This window comes from Stylophora pistillata, chromosome 5 (genome assembly GCF_964205215.1).
Source record: "Stylophora pistillata chromosome 5, jaStyPist1.2, whole genome shotgun sequence".
Classification (NCBI taxonomy): Eukaryota; Metazoa; Cnidaria; class Anthozoa; order Scleractinia; family Pocilloporidae; genus Stylophora; species Stylophora pistillata.
Genome location: NC_142523.1, coordinates 36,448,946 through 36,469,750, shown reverse-complemented (window position 1 = coordinate 36,469,750; position 20,805 = coordinate 36,448,946). Strand labels below are relative to the sequence as shown.

At 37.9% G+C, this 20,805-nt stretch overlaps 2 protein-coding genes and 1 pseudogene across 3 annotated transcripts in view; 1 reads left to right on the top strand and 2 right to left on the bottom strand.

Moving 5' to 3' along the window:
• The window catches only part of LOC148731732 (uncharacterized), a 152,897-nt pseudogene that overhangs the window by 50,780 nt on the left and 81,312 nt on the right, over positions 1 to 20,805 (top strand). The window lies entirely within an intron of this gene.
• The window catches only part of LOC148731738 (FYVE, RhoGEF and PH domain-containing protein 4-like), an 89,940-nt gene that overhangs the window by 67,010 nt on the left and 2,125 nt on the right, over positions 1 to 20,805 (bottom strand). The window lies entirely within an intron of this gene.
• On the bottom strand, positions 11,483 to 18,559 carry LOC148731739 (FYVE, RhoGEF and PH domain-containing protein 4-like). The gene is made up of 6 exons (XM_088762021.1): positions 18,020 to 18,559; positions 16,702 to 16,789; positions 14,428 to 15,114; positions 13,850 to 13,909; positions 13,166 to 13,263; positions 11,483 to 12,426 (listed from the first exon to the last, which is right to left on the bottom strand). The coding sequence occupies exons 3-6, from the start codon at positions 15,046 to 15,048 to the stop codon at positions 12,324 to 12,326; spliced, it is 882 nt and encodes a 293-aa protein (XP_088618147.1). The 5' UTR covers positions 15,049 to 15,114; positions 16,702 to 16,789; positions 18,020 to 18,559; the 3' UTR covers positions 11,483 to 12,323.

The window sequence follows — 20,805 nt, the reverse complement described above, 5'->3', positions numbered from 1 at the left end:
ATTTGTGTAAGATAACGCTTAAAACAATGCACCACAACTGAATTCTTACCTTAATCTCAAAGATAAATTCTTGAAAAAATGTTTCCGCGATCAAACTTTCTCGAGCTCTTGACTCTAGATGAAAACGTGATTGTCTCCAAAATGAACATGTAACATGTACAGTGTTCTTGTACAGACAGGAAGTCGTAGGGAGGTTGTAGGTAATTTTAAGAAAAAAAAAAAAACTGGAAACGGAAACTAGAACTTCACCTTTCATTTTCGTATGTCATATTTTTATTACGGTGCTGGGTAATTTTTAGCATTATTATCTAAAGCTTGACTGAATCGAAAACTGTCGCGAACGACATCATGAGCGCTGCTGCTCTCAAATCATAAATGAAACCATCATCCAATGATATAGAATGATTTAATGAAAAAACTGATTGGCAGAGAATGTTTGTCTTTGCTTTCAAGACGTGAAAGCACAATTATCCGGAAAGGACTTCAACTCGGTTGATCAACACGAGAGAGATGCGGAGCAGTAGTGTGGTGAATTTCACAGAAGACACTGTTAAATTCGACTCCTCTGCTCCTTTTGCTAGAGCTACCTGTTACCTACTAAATTTCCCTTCATACCCCCCCTGTCATCAGAACTCATATTCTCCACAATGTTCTGTATACATTTCCTATAAATGACAAGGAGAATTTGTGTATCGATCAAGAGCCCCTTTAGTCGGCAATCATTTCCTTAATTCTCGCTTTCAATTTTCTTCTGTAATCGCATGTCACTACTAAATATAATTACAGATTATATGAAGCCCTTGCCCTCATACTATTTTTGATAGGCATGGTTCGAAAAGAAAATTTATTATTTACGCTGGCCCTCCCACAGAGAAATAAAAAAAGTGGGATGCCAACACCAGCTTCTTCCGAGCAACAAGAAAGCCTTAAGCCTCGCAAGAATTCGAAAAGCACCAACGATAGAACTAAAGCGAACAGCAGATCAAATTTCTTCACATTCCCCTGCAGGAAAGATGAACGCGTGACTAAAATTTGCTTTGCCCCCAGCATAAGCGGGCTTCGTAGCTCAGTTGATATTAGCGTCCAACTAGTGCCTAGAAGGACTGGAGTATCACACATTATGCCCCGGGCATCGAATGCCCCCTTGCATCATAAGACGGCTGCATGTTGACAAGTATTTTGACTTCATAATGGCCTCAGTTTCAACATACGTTTATTACATTGCCAGAACCACTTTGCATGTGATCCACTCAAGATCACATGCATGCTTTACTATAATGTGTCTACTCATTTAGAAACTTAAATACCCTACACATCTTTAAAACAATAGCATAACTGATAAGCATAACTGCGGTTGCGGTAATGGTATGGCTAACTGACTTGATGACTTAAACTGGCCACCTTAGAGAGTTTCTAAGCTTACGTATCGAGCGTTACCCTTCTATTCGCTCTGACGAGGGGCTAACACTAGAAACGTCAGCCATAGAAACTATTTACGGTGGCCAATTTACAAAATGAACTCAGCTGATATTGCCAAACTCTCTCCAATGGCTTTTTCAAACGTTCTCGAGAATATATACTACAGCGAAAGCTGTAAACAGATTAAGGAGCCCTTGCTTAAATGTGCTGTAAAGTGTTACTTCTACTCAATATTTATCTAAGTTTACATTAGACTGTTAAATATGTTGTTTCTTGTATGTGGCGTGTTTTCACAGATGCTTAACATATATTACAAGCTCTTTACGACTGTGATAGATTAATTGAATTCGCGCGAACTGGACACAGGCTGAATTAACACCTCCCCCCCCCCCATTTCGCCAGGTTTTCTGACAACGTGCTGGTCTTTATTAGGGTGGACAGAGGAACTTAATACTTAAATTCCCCGGAGGCGATTCACAACTATCTTCTCCCCAAAATATCCAACACTATCCAGCAAACATTTAGTGAGAATTCTCAAACTTATCAGGTAGAAGTAATCATCTTGACTTGTCACCGAATTCCCGTAACTAAATTACAAGGAAATGTGTAGCAGCTGTGGTTTTTTCTTTTTTTTTTCAGCCTACTTAGTGAAATAGTTTCCAGTTTCCAACCTAAAAAAACTCAACGAATTTACGATTCAAAATAGGTTTAGCTTGTCTTGGTAAATTTCTTTCTCTTTAACGTCGACAGAAACGTTTGTTTTAATAGCGCTCGTTGTACTCAGTGGCTATAAATTTAGAATACAATCATCTTTTTGCGTTTTTTTTTTTCTCTCACCAGAGGAAGGTCCATCATCCAAATCCAGTTTTTCTTGGATTGCTGTAACTTTATCCTGCAACGTACCTAAAAGATAGAATTGGGTTGTGCTTTGGAAATTATCTGAAATTGATGAAGTACAATAACTTGCTAAAAAAGACAACTACCCGAATTTGCATAAAACTTTGCACCTAATGGGCCAGATCAAGAATAATTGGGGATTTTTTTTTTTGTCTAAGGTTTTCGTAATGTTGCTTTTAATTGCTCTCCTAGTGAAAAAAGATAATAGAAATAAATCCGGCCGACTAAACTCCACTAGGCTCAATATTTTAAAGACTCTGATTGCACCTCACTTCCTCGCTTACCTGCTAAGGGAGCATCCTTCATGATCAGTTTTTTCTCAACAGAAGCAGCTTCACTTTTTTCTGTCAATTAATTTACAAAGAAATGATTTTCAATCTTTTTTGAGTTATCAACTGATCAAAGGGAAACTCATTGCCAAAATATGTGATAGCGCGACTGGTAAGTGGTTTCTTAGATTGTTCATGCCTAGAATATTTGCTTTGCTCATCATATTTGACAAACTTCCGCTTCCAGTTGTCTTATCATTGATAATGCAAAAAATCTCAAGAAGGTTTATTTCTTTTTCTTACCTAGTGAACTGTTGTCAGCAAAGTCCTGGCTTCCTTCAGCTGCTACAGGGGAGGCCTGGTGACCAACTAAAATACCAATACATATAAATAATAATAACACTCTAACTCGTGAGAAACTAACGACTTTTGTTTTCTTCATCTCATAATATATTCAAGGTTTTTCCCCTTGATGTAAAAATATCTAAGACCGAAACTAGTTGGAAAAGTTAAGAAATTTACATCGCATGATTGTGCAGATTAAGGTTGTAAAATAATTTCTTCTTTATTTCTATCTCAAATATTGACCCACAAAAAGTTATTCAGTCCGTGTCAAATCTTTCGAAACTCACTTGCTTTCCCAGTGTTTAATTTAGGCTTAGGCTCACACATACTCTGAGTTTGTACTAATTAATATTACTTGTACCTGTTGATTTTCCGTCACCGTCATCTGGCTCCTTTAATCCAAATTGACCTTGAAATGGTAAAGAAGAATATTTTACTTTAAGCAAAGTAAAACTTTGAACCGTAATGAATCAGTACCAGTTGTTTGCGTTAAATTTATTTTCTTTAGGTCTTTTTGTAGTCACAAACTTAAGAAGTGCAATTCATTTGCTGTTTTATTTCTTTCACCTGATGAAAGCTCATCATCCAAATCCACCTTTCCTTGGTTTGCTAAGTCTTTCCCTTTCAAAGTAACTAAAACAAATTAAGAATCAAACATATTCCGCTGTTCGTAGGAGAGTTCCCTTAAACGATCAAGGATAATGAATTTCTTGAAAGTAACCTCCTACTCTGCATACATCAAGAAAAATAATTGCACTTTTTTCCACCCCTGCTATCTCAGTATTGTTGCTTTTAATTGTTCTCAAGCATTTCATTACTGTATCATATGTGGCTGTCTGTTAATTCATTGTAAAGTAAAATTTAATTTATAAACCATAGTTTTTATTTTAATATTTCTATACTGATGACAGATTAACTGTGTACCTGTGGAACTTTCGATCCCCAAATCCTCCAGTTTTCCAGATGCCGGTGAAACTTGAGTTTTCTCCGAGTCTAAAATTAAAAGAAAAGGGTATGAATGATCGTCCTCGTCGTTTTTATCGCTGCAATATCATCATATTTCTGTTACTACTTGTGTTTTCATCATCATTAGATTCTGTTTACCCCTCCCATAACCGTCTGGGTCATGTGACATGACATAATTGTATGAAATCCGCTTTATAAAAGATACTTTCCTACACGAAGATGCTTCATTGTAATCCAAGTCAGGCCTACTTACCTGCAACTGACGAAGAAGCTTTCAAATCCACTCCTTTATCACTGGAGGAAGCTTCACTTAATATATCTTCCCCTGAAATTTCGTGGAAAAGATGTATCGTAACTAAGTTAAATTAAATGTGTTGTTGGTTAAATTTAGTTTAACGCTTCTGAATGGTCGATTGTCTTTTTAAGTTTAGCTCGGTGCAGCATAAATTTAGTTCAGTATGATTGGTCTAGTTTGTAACAACAAATGAAATAAAAAAGCCAGCGTATGATCAAGAACGCATATCAGACATTGAACTTGTCACACCCAACCAAATGGTATTCTATCACAGGCTGCAAAGTTACAGCGAGAGACAAGCGAGGGGTGTAGTGCGTAATTAGACCTACAGGATCATACAAATTCTAGAAGGATGAGTTGATTAACAACACTGATACTTTCTGTCCATCGTGAGGAAATATCTCAGGAAACATCTAAATCTGGTTTTCTTTTGCCACGTACTATTTACATGTAGCTACAATTTAAATCGATTAGAAATTTGGTCAGCCACTTTAATTAGAGAAGGCAATACGGATCTAATGGTGTTACTTTGGCTTCAAATGTAACAAGGGGTAGACAAAGTAAATTACAAGACATTAACAGAACTGTCGTAAGAGGTTACAAGGAAACCAAAGCTATTCTCAGGATCCGAAAAAAAAGATTTTAACGAAAACTGTGACGTCACTCTTCAAAGTTCCATTCTATGAGCTGGTGAATTTTGCAAAGCTAATACTTGTTAACTCCAATCTCTTTATTTGTTTTGTTCCATCAATTTTTCTTGACGAAATGATGTCGAAGTGTAGCTCTCCAGCGGGCGTTAGCATGAATTTTGGAACTCGGCCGATCGGGTGAAACTTCAAGTGTAGTTACGGTTCAAAACTTTCATGAAGATGAGTAAACAGATTTAAAAATAAATGATAAGGTGAGAGCTTCCGTAGACTAAAAAAAAAACCAAGGAACTCAGCAGGGTGTCAAGACAGATTTGTCCCACGTGTTTTAAATGTGATATACATCGCACGCCGTTTTATCAAGTAAAAAAAAAAACTAAAGAAGAACAATACTAGGATACCTTTCTGCCTTCGTCTTTAATGGCCGCTTTTAAACTATGCAAGCTCGATTTATCGTCAAAGAAGCCAGTACCCTGAACTACAGATAGTATCTACCACGGCGTTTTTTTTTCTTTTTAAGTTTTGAATGTCGTGTCTCTCGCTTAAAAAGATTTGCAAAGATGTCGACACTGTGGCAATCGACCCGTGGAGCGTAAATCTACCCTGGCACAAACTGGCTCCAAATGTCAATGAATAGCCGCACACGTCTGACTCTAAAATCTGAGCGAAACAAGCGGTTAGCTCCTCAATGTATAAAAACTGTCATTTTCTTTTAGTTGTTAGTGGCAACACCGTCATAGGGATTCATCTTTATTCTCGTTAAAGATTAAATTAATTTGTCCATCTTCCCACTATGTGCATGCCATAATTTGTTCAAAAACTTTTTTTCTTTTACCTGTGGAACTCTCGCTCTCCAGACCTAGTTCTTCTTTCAATTGCGAAACTTTATCTTCAGCCATAACTAAGAATAAAAACAGAACCAAACCCATTTCCTTCGTGTCATAAACATTTGTTTGAAAAACGATTCTGAATGCAAAGGTAAAACAGGTAAACATATTACAGTCTAAAAAATTGTAGAGAAAAATTGGAATGTATCCTATATTTTATATAAATTTTTTAATCTACTAGGAAAATAAGAAAGAAAGATAACAAAACACCGTACACGTTGTTGGACCGACTGCGGTTGAATATGAAATAGAAATAAACGTTATAAGTTTTCTAGCTTCAGAATGATGAATCTCCGAGTTTCAACAGTTTCCCACAGTAGCGCTCTTACTTGCGATCGTCATGATCCCCATGGCGAGTAGAATAAAGAAAAAAACTAAAATCAGTCCACTAAGTTTGCAGGGATAGTCGTCATTTTGTTGATTTGCGTTCAAATATATTTAACGTACATTTGTGTAAGATGACGCTTAAAACAATGCACCACAACTGAATTCTTACCTCAATCTCAAAGATAAATTCTTGAAAAAATGTTTCCGCGATCAAACTTTCTCGAGCTCTTGACTCTAGATGAAAACCGTGATTGTCTCCAAAATGAACATGTAACATGTACAGTGTTCTTGTACAGACAGGAAGTCGTAGGGAGGTTGTAGGTAATTTTAAGGAAAAAAAACTGGAAACGGAAACCAGAACTCTACGTTTCATTTTCGTACGTCATAATTTTATTACGGTGCTGGGTAATTTTTAGCATTATTATCTAAAGCTTGACTGAATCGAAAACTGTTGCGAACGACATCATGAGCGCTGCTGCTCTCAAATCATAAATGAAACCATCATCCAATGATATAGAATGATTTAATGAAAAAACTGATTGGCAGAGAATGCTTATCTTTGCTTTCAAGACGTGAAAGCACAATTATCCGGAAAGGACTTCAACTCGGTTGATCAACACGAGAGAGATGCGCAGCAGTAGTGTGGTGAATTTTACAGAAGACACTGTTAAATTCGACTCCTCTGCTTCTTTTGCTAGAGCTACCTGTTACCTACTAAATTTCCCTTCATACCCCCCCTGACATCAGAACTCATAAACTCCACAATGTTCTGTATACATTTCCTATAAATGACAAGGAGAATTTGCGTATCGATCAAGAGCCTCTTTAGTCGGCAATCATTTCCTTAATTCTCGCTTTCAATTTTCTTCTGTAATCCCATGTCACTGCTAAATATAATTACAGATTATATGAAGCCCTTGCCCTCATACTATTTTTGATAGGCATGGTTCGAAAAGAGAATTTATTATTTACGCTGGCCCTCCCACAGAGAAATAAAAAAAGTGGGATGCCAAGACCAGCTTCTTCCGAGCAACAAGAAAGTCTTAAGCCTCGCAAGAATTCGAAAAGCACCAACGATAGAACTAAAGCGAACAGCAGATCAAATTTGTTCACATTTCCCTGCGGGAACGATGAACGCGTGACTAAAATTTGCTTTGCCCTCAGCATAAGCGGGCTTCGTAGCTCAGTTGATATTAGCGTCCAACTGGTACCTAGAAGGACTGGAGTATCACACATTATGCCCCGGACATCGAATGCCCCCTTGCATCATAAGACGGCTGCATGTTGACAAGTATTTTGACTTTATAATGGCCTCAGTTTCAACATGCGTTTATTACATTGCCAGAACCACTTTGCATGTGATCCACCCAAGATCACATGCATGCTTTACTATAATGTTTCTACTCAGTTTAGAAACTTAAATACCCTACACATCTTAAAAACGATAGCAGAACTCATAAGTATTGGTGCGGTTGCGGTAATGGTATGGCCAACTGACTTGATGACTTAAACTAGCCACCTGAGACAGTTTCTAAGCTTACGTTTCGAGCGTTATCCTTCTATTCGCTCTGACGAGGGGCTAACGCTAGAAACGTCAGCCACAGAAACTAATTACGGTGGCCAATTTACAAAATCAACTCAGCTGATATAACCAAACTCTCTCCAACAATGGCGTTTTTTCAAACTTTCTCGAGAATATATACTACAGCAAAAGCTGCAAACAGATTTAGGAGCCTTTGCTTAAATGTGCTGTAAAGTGTTACTTCTACTCAATATTTATCTAAGTTTCTATTAGACTGTTAGATATGTTGTTTCTTGTCTGTGGCGTGTTTTCACAGATGCTTAACATATATTACAAGTTCTTTACGACTGTGATAGATTATTTGAATTCGCGCAAACTGGACACAGGCTGAATTAACAATCGATAACATGTTTAAGAGATTGTACGTTGTACTTCTAAGAACTAAAGAGGAAGCTAATATAAGTGGTGTTGCTTTTGTAAGCATAACCAAACTTAAAACTCTTTTACGTTTCATCAACGGCTACTTATGGATTCTAAGTGATGACTCATAGTCCTCAGTTAAGCCCTCCCCGCCATTTTCTCTTGAGAAATAATAAGAATGCGCTAAACGACAATTTAATGTTTTCAATAAGAGGCCAGTAAATGTTTCTGCGGATGGCATACATCTTCATTTCCTTTTGAAAAGTTTCTTAAAGCCCTGGAACACTGTCATGTCGGTTATTAGATTGACATAACATAGGTTCTCAATAGCATCGTGCGAAATCTGCGATCACGTGAGAAAAACGTATAAAAATAACTGACCCGGCAATCTGTAGTTTTACTCAGTTAAGACTGAGTCAATTTCGATCCTCAAGGTTCCGATTAGATTCAGGTCCTCAAAATGAAAACCGTAGCAGTCCTGATGCTGCTTTTTTCGTTGTCTTTGGTAAGTTGTTCATATAAAGCTTAAAAGAGATTACTTTTCGTTTCGGAACCAGAAACGCTCTAAAGCAAGTTGTTAATCCTTTAACTTCCTTGAGTGAACTGGACAGAAGTTATCTTTAAAATAAAGGAAAACATCAACTAGGAGATTATTAGTTGATCCAATACCAGATTCCCCAAACTAACATCATAAGATTTGCATGGCAGAAGGTAAGGAGAATTAGTAAAAATGATCTTAGGGCTAAAAGAGCTTAAAGATATCAGGTAAGAGCGGTAGGCTAAGGGGTGCAGTGTAACTAAAATGTCCTGGTGTAATTCAATTTGATTGCCTCCAATTTCTTTGCATAAAAAAACAAACAAACAAACAAACGGGGTATCAATACTAACTGGACGAAAAAGACGAGAAAATATTTTGTCAAAAGATATAGATAATTTAATCGTGAGTGATAGTTTGCGTAGAAATTTTATTCACACACTCATACGAAAACGAAAATTTAAGCGGTCTGTTTTGATTTTCAATTGCTAAAGGGATGATTAAGGTTGGAGTAAACCGACGGCTGCAACATAGTTAGCAATCTCAGCTTAAATAACGATATTCTTGATTTAGATAAGATTAAGGTGTATGGTGTAAAACTCTTCTTAGTTGGAAATCAAACTTATTATCTTTGTTAGGCTTGCTTCAGTTTGCCGAAGTATTCAGCGTGCGACACTTTGGTCAGTCTAGAACTTTGACATTTGCGAGAATATCGCCGTTTTTCTTAAGCTCCTAACCTAAAGCTGTTTTCTTTTCATTCCCAGGAAAATCCCAATTGTAACTGTGCACCGGGCTTAGCCTGCAAGGTAACATGGGAAATTGACATGAGAGAACAAACAGCTGAAGTGAAGCAATGCATGCCGATCAATGAGCCCATCGTCGTCGAAAAACTAACAGAAATTGATGTCAGTGAAACTTTGGACCCTGGCAGTGCAGTACTGGATCCGGCATCAAGATTTTATCCTGGCAAGGTGAGGAAACTGATAATGAAAAAAACAAAAACAAAAACAAAAAACAGAGAAAGTAATTGTGTATTTTGTCCTTGCAAGGTTTTCCTTCTTATTTCTATTGGATCAGAAACTGTCAGAACTTAAGCGAAAATTTGAATTATTTTTTCCTCGCAGCGTTTAGAATAACTTGTAGTTGAGAGAAATCGTGTTACAACGGTTCTAGCAAAACTCTGTTTTACCTTATGATAAGAATTGTTTTCCTTGTCTTTTGGAAGAATCAGAAATTATGCTGTTTCTTTGAACGAGGAAAAATCCCTATCATGAAATCGTGCCTTTGTTAAACTTTGATTTCAGAAATGCACGACGGCAGCCGACTGTTTTTGGCCAAACACCTGTTGTCTGTTTAACAAGCGATGTAGCCTGAAGTTGCTGAAATACTACACTTGTTACCTCAGGGTAAGTGCAATAACTGTGAATAGTTCAATTGTAATTAAGTGTTGAAAGAATCGTGGATCACTTTGGTTTTGTTCTACATCACTCTGTGATTGGTTTAGAAAGTTTGCGTCTTTTTTTCAACCAACCAGATTGAAAATGAAAACCAATCGCGACTGGTCCCGCGTTCAAAGTTGTTCAGGGGGTTTCGGTGTTCACTTTGAGTTCCTATTGGCTCCTTGTAATATTTCTTAAGTTCTGATTGGCTGTTTTGACTACATAAACTTTTGATCTTTACAACATGTAATCGAGAAGCGCTCTTGGATGCTAGGCGGGTTTCCTTTGATGCTGACGCCTATTCCCCAGTCCTTCATAAATTTGTCTCGGTCGAATCACGGGATCTAAGAACAAACTGAGGTCTGGGAACAGACTGGTTTGGAGGGTAAAATTCGGAAGGGAACAGTGAGGGTCCAAAATAAGAAAGTGGAATCTAGAGTGCCCAAAGCCCACCCACTGAGGAGTGTCCATCTACTCCTTAAAGATTGTTCCTTTTTCTACAGCTAAAAATTGTTCCAACTTCCATAGCTAAGTCGCGCTACCAAAACGAGTCAATGTTGTTTGGGACGCTCTGAAAGGGTAAATACATAGGTAAGCTTTGTCAAATGGGAACTATAGAGTGATAAAAATGGGGTTTCAAAAGTTAGAATAGACCACCGAAATCTCACTGGAAAGTAAACAGGCATTCACGCTCCCCCGAGTCCCACCCCCCTGAGGACTCTTCGTTTATTCCGCTACTGTAATGAACCCGATCTACTTTCCTAACCAGACATCATTTTATTATTCAACTTTTAGAGCGTGCATAAGTGCGGCTGTCAGGAACATTTGGTTTGTAAAACCACGACTCACGTGACACTTCCGATTGTGAAGATTCCCTTTCCCATAAGGCAGTGCGTGCCGAAAGACGAAGCATAATCTTCTTCGTAAGATTCCTAGTAATCATTGTAACATGAAATAAAATCTGACGGTTTGATTTGGTCTTGTGACTAAGAATCAATGTTTTGCATAGTTCTTTGCAATCTATTTCACGTCAACAGCACACTAACTGCACTTTCCTTGCGCTCTTCTCGCATTCAAGCAGCAGATTGTCCCAGGCTAATAGTGGTTTTCCCTTACGGTTACCGAACTTTTACTGCTCTTTTCCCGTAGGTTATCCGCATTTTATCCGGAGTCTTATCCGGCAGTTTTTCCCCGCAATTTACTTGCGCTTGCCTCGCAGTTTCCCCGCCCATCCCACGTACTTTCTTACACCTGGCAATAAAGAGAAAAATATAACCCTCTTGAGCAGGCCATCACGTTCATAATCACAATACCCGCGGAGAGTGTTTGAAATTGAAGCTGCAATTTAGAGAATGGCATTAATGTGACTGGATGATGGTTTTGAAGGAAAAAAATGAAATCTGGGAAGTGAAACTCCGAAAATTCGTCGCGTGAATAATAATTGATTTTGAATTTTTCAAAATAGAGATAAATAGATTTATCGTCCCTCCAACCGGTACTACAGACACATTAGCCTGAGTGACAATGCATTTTATTTCCTTCGCATACACAAAATTCCATATTACAAAAATATATAGGAAAAAATATCTCTATTCTTAACCTGAGACACTTTTCTTAGTTAAATTTTCTTATAGTGCCTCAACAACTCCAATTCTTTACAATAGCTCATGAACACATCTCCGCATCTTTCGACGCATGAAAAACTTCAATTAGTTACCGCATCTCTCATTTAGTAAGTGTGCTGTGATTGTTCAATTCAACGGGCCGTTTTTCCCTGTGTTTTCTGAATCCAGAGATATCTTAGTAATCTCGTTTTCCAGGTTCGTATTACTTGTTATGCCTTTTTCGCTCGTTTTCTCCGCTCAAAAAAAACTCGGTCTATAACTTACAGTACGGACATCGAACTCGGTTAGTAAGTGATATTTCAGTTTCTCTATTTCACAAAATAAGCGGCCTAAATTTATGTACCGGTATTTATTTATTTACATACACGTGAATGTTAAAGAAACTAACACCGCGTCTTTGATTTTCAGTATTATATTATAAGTGATATTATTCGGAGACACTTTGGGAGAGTTACCCGTAAACAAAATGCCTCGTAGGGATCAAGAAAAACCTAACCATATTTGGCGAATCAATCTTGCCTTTCATCATCCCACCAGCTGTTGAAAGTATCCCATAATATTCTTTGACTTCATTATGTCTCGTATGTCTCTGACTCGTCATTTTGAAGAAAATTCTGAACTTGAAATAAATTCTGAACTTGAAATAAATTTATTGAAAATTGCAACCTCGTCAGGAGAACGGAGTTTTTTCAATTCCTCAAATATTTTGAAGCTTTTAAAATCAGAAGGCTCAAATAACCGTGACCTCTACAATCTCACTGCTTTCCTGATTTTCCGGACTTTTTTCGTCAATTTCCTCAGCTTTCATTGCACGAGCCAGAAGTTGCATCCACCTGATAAGAAATAAAAACTCTCCTTACAGTTTTCCGCTTATTTCTTTGGATTAAGGTGCGGAGAATCTGACAAAATTCAGCCCTAATTGTCAGCAGTCTTCTCCTGGAACAGTTTTCTCTATCTACCCGGTGCCATGGTATGAGAACTCATTCTTCAATGCGCTCTTCAGTGTAGTTATACTAAACCACACCGCTGGAGATCACACCAGTTTCTGTATCAGAGAGTAACAAGTCGCAATGGCAACCCCACCTCCACCCACCCCACCACGGGATTCTAGTCTATCAAAAGTCATCCCCTTTTCATCCCCTACCGTCCCTACCCCTCCCCCCCATTTCGCCAGGTTTTCTGACAAAGTGCTGGTCTTCATTGGGTGGACAGAAAAACTTAATACTTAAATTCCCCGGAGGCGACTCACAACTATCTTCTCCCTAAAATATCGAACACTATCTAGCAAACAGGTAATGAGAATTCTCAAACTTATCAGGTAGAAGTAATCATCTTGACTTATCACCGAATTCCCGTAACTAAATTACAAGGAAATGTGTAGCAGATGGAGGGGACAATTAATAATCAGATCTTGGGAGTTAGAACCCAGACATCGCGATTTGAATTCTAGCGCGGAGACTAAAACATAGATAAACACATCACATCAAACGATCTCGGATTTCCTGATAAATTCTCAATAGCAACGTATACTGATTAATAAGGAGATTTTGAAATTTCGTCGGTTGTTATTACCTTTGCATGCTCTCCTCATTTTCGGCCTCGAAAAAATACACCCGAAGGTTTTTGTGATGTACTTTAAACACATTCTTGCGGCGGTCCACCTCGTCTGCCTAGAAAGGAAAATGTAAAAAGATACATAAAAGTCCTTTTGTAATGATGCGTATAAAATTATTTTACAAAAGAACACGATAATGCGACAATCTTCCATCGTAAAACAGCGCATGCTTAGAAAACAGAGGCATTAGTTGTTGCAACGAAACAAACTTTGCCATCTACTGAGAGGCTTTGCAAGAATATCACTTTATCAGAAAAGTAGGCATACAAAAGTTAAAATCTTATTAAAAACCGTGCCAAGTTTGTGGCTCGAAAAGAGAAACACTACACTGTTTACACGATTTACATACATTTTATTCTTCGCTAAAGACTTGTAGTAAAAATTTCGTAATGTAATAAGTCATCGCAGAGAATCGAAAACACTTTGCTAATCGATTGTGCATCGTAAAATCAGCACTCAAGTGATCAGAATGGCCAATCAGAATAAAGGAAGAAATCACGAGGAGCCAATCAGAACTCAAAGAAACAACAGGCCAAGGGCCTGAAGCGCGGGAAAACGCGGTTGACGCGCTTTCAAGAAGGGATATTTTCATACAAGGGTTCATCTCACAAAAATTACACGATGCTGTCAACATAACTTACCAGAGATGGTTTGTCTGCATTGTGACCAGGGAGGGGGAGGTTAAACTCTGCTTTTGTGTCCTGCATCAAAGAAACACAAATGCCCTCAATTAACTCCACCAAAGACTAAGAACACAACACTTTAAACAACACGAGAATCGCTGGGACCGCTGGAAGAAGCTTGAACAATCTTTGCGAACGCACGAAAAGAGAAATCAAGCGACCGCAGAAATAAGTTTGATTGTTGCAATCGCAACAAGCGCTGTCGTTTTTTTTTTTTTTTTTTCAGCCTACTTAGTGAAATAGTTTCCAGTTTCCAACCTAAAAAAATTCAACGAATTTACGATTCAAAATAGGTTTAGCTTGTCTTGGTAAATTTCTTTCTCCTTAACGTCGACAGAAACTTCACAATTCTCCAGCTGAAGTAATGAAATCATTGATTAAGAAACACTTCCTGTCCGTCTTCGATAAAGTCAAAAGTTCCTCAAGATGTTGCCAGCCAATACTGGAAAACTGTTGTTGCTAGTATTGCCACAATGTAAGTACTAATACTGACTCGGAAGTGATCAATATGGTACTGATACTAATAATGCCTTTACCTTCTTGGCCTTGTACCGCAACAACACAAAGTCACTCGAAAGCACAAACCATCTCTTCTGCCAGCTTTTATCTCCTTTGGCCTTGAAATTCAAGTATCCGCTGTGCCAGATCTTTGATTCCTGGCCGATTTTCAACACACTCTGACCCTTCCCTTCCACTTCCTTGACCGTTTCCTCGCTGGAGCCCTTCACAAGAACCCTGTGACAAATTTCGCAAACCTTCTCCAGTTTCCCATTCTTGTACTCCAGCGGTGCTTTGAAGCCTGAACAATGTCCGCACACCACCCTCCCACAGGCGCGACAGTGGTGTCTCCGACGAAACTTCGTAAACAGGACGTCACAAAGCATGCACATGCTCACTGCTTCGTCTCGTACCCAGGCTGGCGCTTTCTTTCCCAGGTCTCCCTCTTCCATGACTTCAAGCTTGGTCCCTCTTCGATAACTCTCTCTTTTCGTTGTCAGTTCGTTTACGGTCTCTTTAAGTTTATTCACCCAAGCTTCTTTCTCCTCGGCGGACGCTGCGGTGAAATCCATGACTCTTTGTTTGCTTACTATACGAAAGCAATTCTCTATTTCCAGTTCCTCATCGACGTCGTGTACTTCCATTCCGTACAAGTCCATTTCTACTTTTACTTTGTATTTGTTTGTGCCAGGAAACTTTGCACAGCAAAGGAGAATGTCGTTGAACTGCAAAACAAAGTACATGGTCCAAATTTAGCTTCTACTACCCTTTTTAGAGTAGAAAGAGGCGAAACGTTTAAAGGCGAAACATTACAAGGGCGTTCCAAATATAACCAGTTTCAGGAGCTAGTCCCGAGCTGGAACTCTGAACTGTGTGCCCTTCAGACATATACATACATTTATTTGATAAGTAGGTTTCAAAAAAATAGCAACTGTACAGCTTATGTGGACCTTAACTGCTACTAAGTCTAAATACGGAAAAACAGAAATTTACAATACAATTGTCATAAAGCTACAAATAATATAAAATACAAGTTGAAAGAGGGACCAAATCATTTAAAAATATCTAAATTCAGGGTTCCTATAACAATTTACAGAGCATTCCTTTTGGATGCTGATGTCCCTGACATAGGTCTTAAAAGATTTTATCTTTCTTTTAAAATAGAAAGGGTTTTCAAGCTGTTTAATAGTGTCAGGTAAAGGAGGAGACGGGAAATATAGTTACCAAAAGGACGTAAAGACAGCAGAGTGACGATAACTCTCAAAAAAGAAACAACAACTTTGAGGTTAAATTTACAAGACATGTTTCGACATTCTCATGTCATCTTCAGTTGCACATGAGCATTTAACTGTTGTACATTTGAATTTAAATTAAGGTACGTTACAAACTACGTTACATTTGAATGTTAAAAACGCGAAAGATGTAAATAGCGCGCGCTTGACTAGATCAAAAAATAGATAAATAAAAAAAAAAATAAATGTAATAATAATAAAAATAAATTAAAAGACCAAGAAACAACACAATTAAAAGGAAAGAGACAATTGTAGATGTTTCAATTGCTGATTAAGGATAGGTTTTTCCCACTTAATATTCAATGGCTCTTTGATCTTAATTTGGTATTTTGAAGCGGCAGAATCTAAGATCGTGAAACATTCAGTATCACAAGTCAAGACAGGCCCTTGATGATTGCAGGTGCTTGTACACATGCGAAGTTAAACGCTCATTTGCAACTGAAGATGACATGAGAATGTCCAAACAAGTCTTGTAAATTTAAACTCAAAGAAATATAGTTCTAAGTTCTCATCCCAGAGAGCGAGAAATCACAATGTCTGACATTAGACGGATGGCATCGCAGATACAGAGTATTCTCTTCGTCAGTTTTACGAGCACAGACACATCCCTTACTTACCAACATCACGTACGTTAGGCAAAAAATAGGTCGATATGTGAGCGAGAGGTTTCAGACGGAAAAGAGTTATTCCTACTCGCGGCTTTACCTATCAGTGTTTCAAACCGCGCACAAAACCGCCAGCTACGCAGGGAAAGCGAATTTCAGATAACAGAGATGAAAACGGCCCATCACATCGAAAGGAATTTTCAAAGTAAAAATAGCAACCTGCATAAAGCGCGGGAAAAAACGACTAACCGAGCCGCGGTTGGCTTCAGTGTTGCATCTGATTGGTCGAGAGGGCGGTGTGAGTTTTCTGGACGAATCACAGAGCGTTAAAACCAATGTAATACTGGATTATTTTCGACATTCAATCAAAATGTGTCCTCAGTTAGCTACTAGCAATCTCAAGCACTAATTTTACCTTTTAATAGCAGTTTGTATCTCGGCACCCTCTGCACTGGTTCCAACATGTGGTGTTGAAGAGTTAAATGCTCACATTCCTCAGTTTTCTAAGAGGACGTAAAAATACAGATACCCAGATCTACGATATGAATCACAACTCTCCCTTTAGACTCCCATACATTTTTCTGTTAATTAGTGAAAAAAAATTGGTGTTGCATCAAGATAGACTTCGGTTTCCGGTTGTCACCCTTAACCGCTCGGGAACAGAGCAGTCAAACACCCCGCACGAGTGAATGTTGTAAGAGCGAGGAGGCATGCTTATAGACCGTCAGAACCAAGTGTTCTCACGGGATGTCAGAACCAACTACACGAGCCACTAAGCCACAGCATTATCAAATCAAAATTTTTGATAAAGTTTAAAAGAATGGGAAATCAACAGAATGTCCGTAATCAAGTTAGCTTCGTGCGAGATTAGTCTCAAGTTTTCCCTTCCCCTAACTCTCGATTTCTTTTACAGATGTTTAGGCGGGGCTCGACACTAACTGTAGCCCACTAGCCACAAACTAGTAGAAATTCAGTTTTGGCTAGTGGCTTTCAATTTCCACGAGCCAGTTTGGCTAGTAAACAGACTGAAATTGTCGTAACATCTAAAAACATCAAAGATGTCACTAGCCACTACGCTAGTAAGTGGAAAAGTTAGTGTCGAGCCCTGTTAGGAACTTGTCTATTTTCTCCTGAAGTATTACGTGACAGCAGTTGTTTCTCTAAGGTTTTTCTATAAACATTTTCCGTGGGAAATTGCCGCGCGGGTTGAAGCAAAGAGTGATCCCTTTGCGCATGCCAGACGTTTCGCCGCTGTTCAGCCTACGCAGAAGTGAAAACCGGAAAAACGTCTGTATTCGCCGGCTCCTGAGCAATTCATCAAAAACTTAAGGAGAAGTTTTACATGTACTTCCATTTGGGAGGTACAGAATTCAATTATTCTTATACTTCCATGACAGCAAAAAACGACATTAACCGTTCCACTTGACTTGACTGTTGTGGCTTACTTTCACGAGACATAATGGTAAAGTAAAATATTTTTGCCGACGTGTTGTAAAACAAAAATCGATGAGAACTAGAAGTAAAAAAGAAAAAAACAAAAACAAAACAAAAACAAAACAAACTGCCTGAAACGCGGAACAACGCGGGCGACCAGGTTTTAGTTTTGAATCTAATTGGTTAAGAAAGTGGCGCGAGTTTTCTGGACCAATCACAGAGCAAAATAAAGCAAAACCAAAGTAGTCTCAGGTCATTTTGGACGCTCAATTGAAAATTTCTCTAATTGTATAACCTACTTGGATGTCCTCAATCAGAGTCGCCATAGTTGGTGACTTCTTAATCCAAGATGCTAAAGTTTCTTTTGCTTTGTCAAAGTTTCCAACATATAGTATATACATCTAAAGAAGCACAAAATGACGAAAACACCATTATTTGAATCAATAAGGCTTGGGAAAAACGAATCAAATGATAGTTTTAAATGATGGTCAAAAGAAACAAAATGACCTTTACGAATTAAAATTATCAATTTTTTGCAACCTGTACAAGATATTCACTATAATTCAAGGCAACCACAGGACCCAAAGCTATGATCTAAACCCTAACATCAGTATGCATATTCTCCATACTGTTCTCTATACATTTCCTAAGATGGTGACAAGGAGAATTTGTCAAACAATCAAGAGCCTCTTTAGTTGATGATCATGTCCATTATTCTTGTAACCTTAATGTGTGATTGGGGGACAATATTTTAAGGAGAATTTAGATGCTGGCCATTCTTAGGTTTCAAAAGGCTAATCTGAGCTGTGAACATGTAGAATGATAGGAGGTACCGTTCACTAGTGGATTGCGAACCCCTCTGAGAACTAATGTGACATAAGAATGTGCCTAGAGGAATTAACAATGCTTATTTATAGGTGGAATAATTTGAAGAACACTTGCCTTTAGAAATGGAGCCAGCCCTTTTAGAATATCCCCAATTTGGTTGTTGGTGCCCCTGATAAAAATAAATAAATAATAATAAAACTAGGTCAATAAATGAATGAAAACTTATAAGACAGAGGATCATGCAAATTCATTAAATACATGTTGAGAACTGATTGACTGACTGACTGACTGATTGATTGTAAATAATTGATTAACTGACTGACAGATTGAATGACTGACTGACTCACTGACTGAGGGACTTACTGACTGACCAACTGACTAAGTCACTGACTGACTGAATGACGAATGATTGATGGACTAATGAACTGACTGACTGTCTAAATGACTGATTGAATGTCTGCCTGAATGATCAACTGACTAATGAATAAAGGGGTAAGGTTCTAGCTTAAGAGAAACTGGAGGCGTGGTGGCCTCATGGTTAGTGTGCTTTACTCCAGATTGAGTGTTCTGGGTTTGAGCCCTAGTGGGGAACTTTGTGTTGTGTTCTTAGAGAATAAATGGGTACCAGCGAATTTAACACTGGGGGTAACCTTGCAATGGACTAGCATCCCATCCAGGGGGGAGTAAAAATACTCCTAGTCGCTTCATGCTACAGAAACTGGATTTAAATGCTGGCCGGATGGGCCATTTGGCTCATAAACAGACTTTACCTTTTACCTAAGAGAAACTGTGGTGCTGGGTCCATGGGGAGGTATAACAAGACAATTTGGTTTTATCAGCTCAGCCGAGAATGTAGATTGGCCACCATAAAGAGTTTCGAAAGGTGACATTTTGAGCATCAGCTTATCCAAAGAAAGAGCTGAACACACTTGAAATACTCTTCCCAGAGCACTTATCTATGACTAATGCTTAAAATGTCATTAACACTTTACTGTGGTCAATCTACCAAGGCTGACCAACTCATTGCAGCCTTGAAGTTGAGAGCACTCTTTTTATTGATGGGAAAGAAACACAATGTTTCAATTCCAAAAATGAAACCGGATGGAGGCTTATCTGTCTTTGGCTTCTTTAAATATTCATTAGATACGTAACTTCTTAACTTTAATTGAAAATATCTAGTAACCAAAAAGTAAACATATACCATTCTTTCATCCTCGCCTCCAACTTAGGTACTAAGAAATCTCTGTGCAGGTGGTGAATAGCTTACATGTTGGAGAAAATGTCATTGAGAACCTCCTGTGGTAAAAGCCCTTTTGCACAGCACTGGTTATTAATTCGCAGGTAAAAGACCTATACATGACATGAAATACATAAATAAATAAATATCAAATAATTATACAGAGCCCTCTTTAAATAACAAAACGCGAGTGAGCACCAGGGGTTAGGAATATGTTTTTAGTATTTATGGCATTCAATCATGAAATTGTAGACAAAAAGAATCGTACTGAGTTTTCTTTCAAAGCAATCAAATCTGAAATCCGATTTCACACTAACCCTGCCCTGGGATTTTAAAGGAAGCCAATAAGATCAAAGTCTTCTCCACAGCCATTGTTTGATATTTTCACACAAAACTTTTTCTCCCTCTCTGTAGGAAAGGAGTGCATTGCCTGACAAATTTACAATTGCTCCAATCAAAGTTACGTACATTGAAAATTGTTTCTAATAAAAAAAAAAAAAAATGAAATGAACATTTCAATTGTACCCAGTTAACAATAATAGATAAAATACTGGTAATGACTGACTAATTTTTATGGATTATTAAAATGTTAAAAAACTAATGATTAAAGCCAGATCCACAATTGCTGAATAAATTTTCATAAAAAAGTGTTCCATACATAACCACCAAAATGACTGCCCACAATATTGACTGTTTATTGTATTTGAAAGATGTAACAAATATATAAGATAAGATTTTAGTGAGAAACCTTGTATTTGGTCAGCCCCCTTTCAAAATTTTCTAGCTAAATTTGATTTACAATAAATGCACTAGGGGTGTTTCTTTTCCCTGCCTTTGTTTTTCCTTTATTAGGGAAATTGTGTAGTCCCTGTCTAACAAGTATAATAACTGTAAATAAAATAAATCAATTAAAAACAATTAGTTTTCAAAAAAAAAAAACAAAAACAAAAACAAAAAGAAACAAATCATTTCAGTAAAAGTTTCTCAAGATCTGACAAGACTATTTGTGCTGGTAGGGCT